This window comes from Eimeria mitis, genomic scaffold, assembly GCF_000499745.2.
Source record: "Eimeria mitis Houghton genomic scaffold, Emh_scaff627, whole genome shotgun sequence".
NCBI classification, from domain to species: domain Eukaryota; phylum Apicomplexa; class Conoidasida; order Eucoccidiorida; family Eimeriidae; genus Eimeria; species Eimeria mitis.
In genome coordinates, this window is record NW_013574457.1 from 10,621 (window position 1) to 13,860 (window position 3,240).

Genomic DNA, 3,240 nt, shown 5'->3' on the forward strand with positions numbered 1-3,240 from the left:
TTCTGTCTAAGGAGGACATTGGCAACGAGGAAGCAGGATACGCCTTCAAAGGAATTCGTAAAGGCTGTATCTAACCCCCTAATACTCTCGAAGAAGACGCGAGACGCGGCAGCAGCAAACACAGGAAGCCATGGGGCTGGAACGCTGAAACCACAACACACCACGGCAACAGAGTCATAGATTAGAAGGGGAAAACAAAGCTTGTGGATGAGGGAAACTTATGCTATAATGCACGTCGAAAACTCCCTTCTCAAAGATAACGTAAACGCATGCTAAACCCTAAACCCTAAACCCTAGAAAGCAAAACCCTTAAAGCCGTCAACAGCAGAAGAAACGCATCACAGCACCCCTCTCAGGGAAACCGCCCGAAATGAAAAGGCATTCCAACGCTAGCTAGTGAGCTGCCCAGCTAGCTAGCTAGCTAGCTATTCGATTGTGGTAGACAACTACTCCATATCAATGAGTGCCACTTGAGACGTACACTAGAAAATACTCCGTAATGGAGGCAATACAATCATAGAAAGTTTCTTCGTCTCGTGCAGCCCTTCTTATGACCGTTGCAACAGCTTGGGCGGCCATAAGCGAGCTGCCGAAGATCTTCACCTCAGCTGTATCTTTCCGCTGCTTCTGAGGGGGGCGCAGCCGCCTATGAACCTGTCGTTTAACAGACTCTTTTTGCTGCCTCTCCTTCATCTTGCGTTTCAGGGGAGGCTGCCGCGGCTCCTGGTGCTGGTCCTGCGACTGATGGCTGGTGAGCTGCTGCTCATCAGACTGCTGCGGCTGTTGCTGCTGTTGCTGCTGTTGCTGTTGTGGCTCCTGCTGCTGCTCTTCAGCCTGCGGCCGCTTGCGCTTCTGTGAGGCCCCAGGTGGCGCACTGTGCAGCAGCAGCGGCAGCATGATGTCCAGAAAGTCCTCCATGTTCAATACGAGGTACTTGTGCAGATATCTGAGAACGAACCATTGTCAGCAAACAAACCTAAACCCTAAACCCTAAACCCTAAACCTTAAACCCTAAGCAAGACCGCTTCAAATACGAACAAGGAAAGGCAGCAGCGCCAACTAGTGGTTTAAGGATACTAAGCCCTAAACCCCAATAACAAACCACTCTTTCTCAACGTGTACACATCCAGAGAGAGGGGTTTCTGTTAATATTTCGACGCCCCCTCCTCTCCCCAACCCCCAAGCTGAACTTTAAACTCTAGACGCTAAGCGTTGGACGTTAGACCCTAAACCCTAGGCCTTAATTTAAACCCTAGAGCGTAGACCGTAGACCCTTCTCTCCCCATTTGTGTATGATTGTCTATACACCTGAATATCTGCGTGAGACACTGAAAGAGCTTCTGAACTCCGTCGGCGTCGTGGCGGCTTTCCAGGTCAAACAGCAAAAGATGCAGCGCCCCGATGCATCTCTGAAAGTAGCCCAGGAACTCTTGCCGCAGGTCCTGAGGAGATACAAACACAAGAGGAAAAAGAAGAGAAATACAAATGTATTACGCGCAGCTATAAATATATTTATTCACATTTGATTAAATATTTAGGCATATAGAATACCCCGATAAAGAAGCATTGGAAATATGCTCGTTCATACAACAGATATATACAGAGAGGAAAATGTATATGAACTCCAGCTGGCACATACAGAAAGGGAGTGCGAGTAAGAGGAGGGATACAGTAAATACAGCAATTGTTACTATAGATATAATCGCTATTATAACTGGATCTATTCTGTATATATAAATTATTTGATTGATTTTTCTTTTATATTATAGTGAGCAAAGTATTTGTATGCTGGTCACCTTGGCTAGGGCAGGCAGCAGCTGCAGCACGATGCCGTATGTGTCTTCATTCCGCAGGTGCTGCAGCAGCAGCTGCAGCACTTCTTCACGTTGCAGCAGCAGCAGTGGCAGAGATGCAGCGAAGCCGCTGAGGTGTACTAACAGCTGCCGCCCACGCCCTCGGGCCTCAACTCCTTGCAATATGAGGCCCACAAGCCGTGCAAAATCACTTGCCTCCGTCTCTGTTCACAGACAACACACAAACATATCAACCATTCAAATATATATATACATATATATATATATATATATATATATATTGCATTAAAAAAAGTTTAGATTAAAATATATCTTATTTAATTGAATATATAATAATACAAATTATTAACACATAAAATGAAGCACGAAGAGGTGCCCCATACGATATGCTGGAACACGGGCAGCAACAAGATGCAGGGGGGAGCCAGGCACGATATGAAACACCGACGAAATATATGCTTCGTCAGCAGCAACAGCAGTAACTGCAGCCGCAGCAGCAGCAGCAGAAGCAATTCCAGCAAATGCAGCAGTAACTGCAACAGCCAGCGAAGCAGCAAGTACAGCAGCAACTTCAGCAATAACTGCAGAACTAACTGCAGCAGTAGCTGAAACCGCAGCAGCCGCAGCAACTGCAGCAGCAAGAACAATAGCAAGTGCATCAGAGACTGCAAAAGTAATTGCAGCAACAACTGCAGCAGCAGCTGCAGCAGCAGCTGCGACGCAGCTGACAAGGCTACGCAGCATGGTATTCACATGAGAGTGGGCAGTGTATGAGAAGTAATAAGAGCAACAGCTGCATCAACTCACCAATGCGCTTGCGGGACTCATCTGCCTCTTGATCATCTGCCCCTTCCTTCAGTCTTTTCCAAGGCCTTCTCTCTGCCTTGTTGTAAATCTCCACGATATCGAGGGCGGACAGGTGCCGGGCCCCTGGCTGCCCGCGCTGCAGCTGCTGCTGTAGCTGCTGCCGAAACGTTTGAAACACATATTTCCCCGTTGCTTCATCACGTACCTTGCTGCCACCCCCGCTACGTGCCTCAGCAAAGGATTCAAATGCACCCAAAGCCGGATCCCCAGACGATCCCAGCGCGTCACAAGACGATCCCTTCTCCGCACAAGACGATTCCAGCCCAGGGGCCCCTTGGCTCCTAACATCTTCGCGCATAAGCTGTGGGGGGCCCCCAAGGCCCTCTGGGGACCCCGAGGAGTTGGGGGCCCCCATCTCCTTGTGGCCTCTGTTACTAGGGAAGCATGCAAAGATGATTGATGTAGCTCGAGTGATAAACCAGGGAGATCCAAGAGAGCAGACAGTGGGGCACAGGGCCTCAACACGAACTATCTGCAGAAGATAGTCACGGGGGGCCCCCTGGTGACTACAGGCCGCTGAGGCCGTTGAGAAGGCAGCTGGGCCTTCTTTAGTTGTCCT

The 3,240-nt window shown here is 49.1% G+C and overlaps 1 protein-coding gene across 1 annotated transcript in view; it reads right to left on the reverse strand.

Moving 5' to 3' along the window:
• EMH_0018220 (uncharacterized protein) overlaps positions 1-3,036 on the reverse strand; it is a gene marked incomplete at both ends in the record, with an annotated part of 13,584 nt that extends 10,548 nt beyond the window's left edge. The window contains 4 exons of the mRNA XM_013501074.1: positions 482-946; positions 1,309-1,442; positions 1,797-2,017; positions 2,622-3,036. Of these exons, the coding sequence (XP_013356528.1) occupies positions 482-946; positions 1,309-1,442; positions 1,797-2,017; positions 2,622-3,036 (1,235 nt within the window). The remainder of the gene's footprint in view (positions 1-481; positions 947-1,308; positions 1,443-1,796; positions 2,018-2,621) is intronic.
• Between the last annotated feature and the right edge of the window lie 204 nt (positions 3,037-3,240).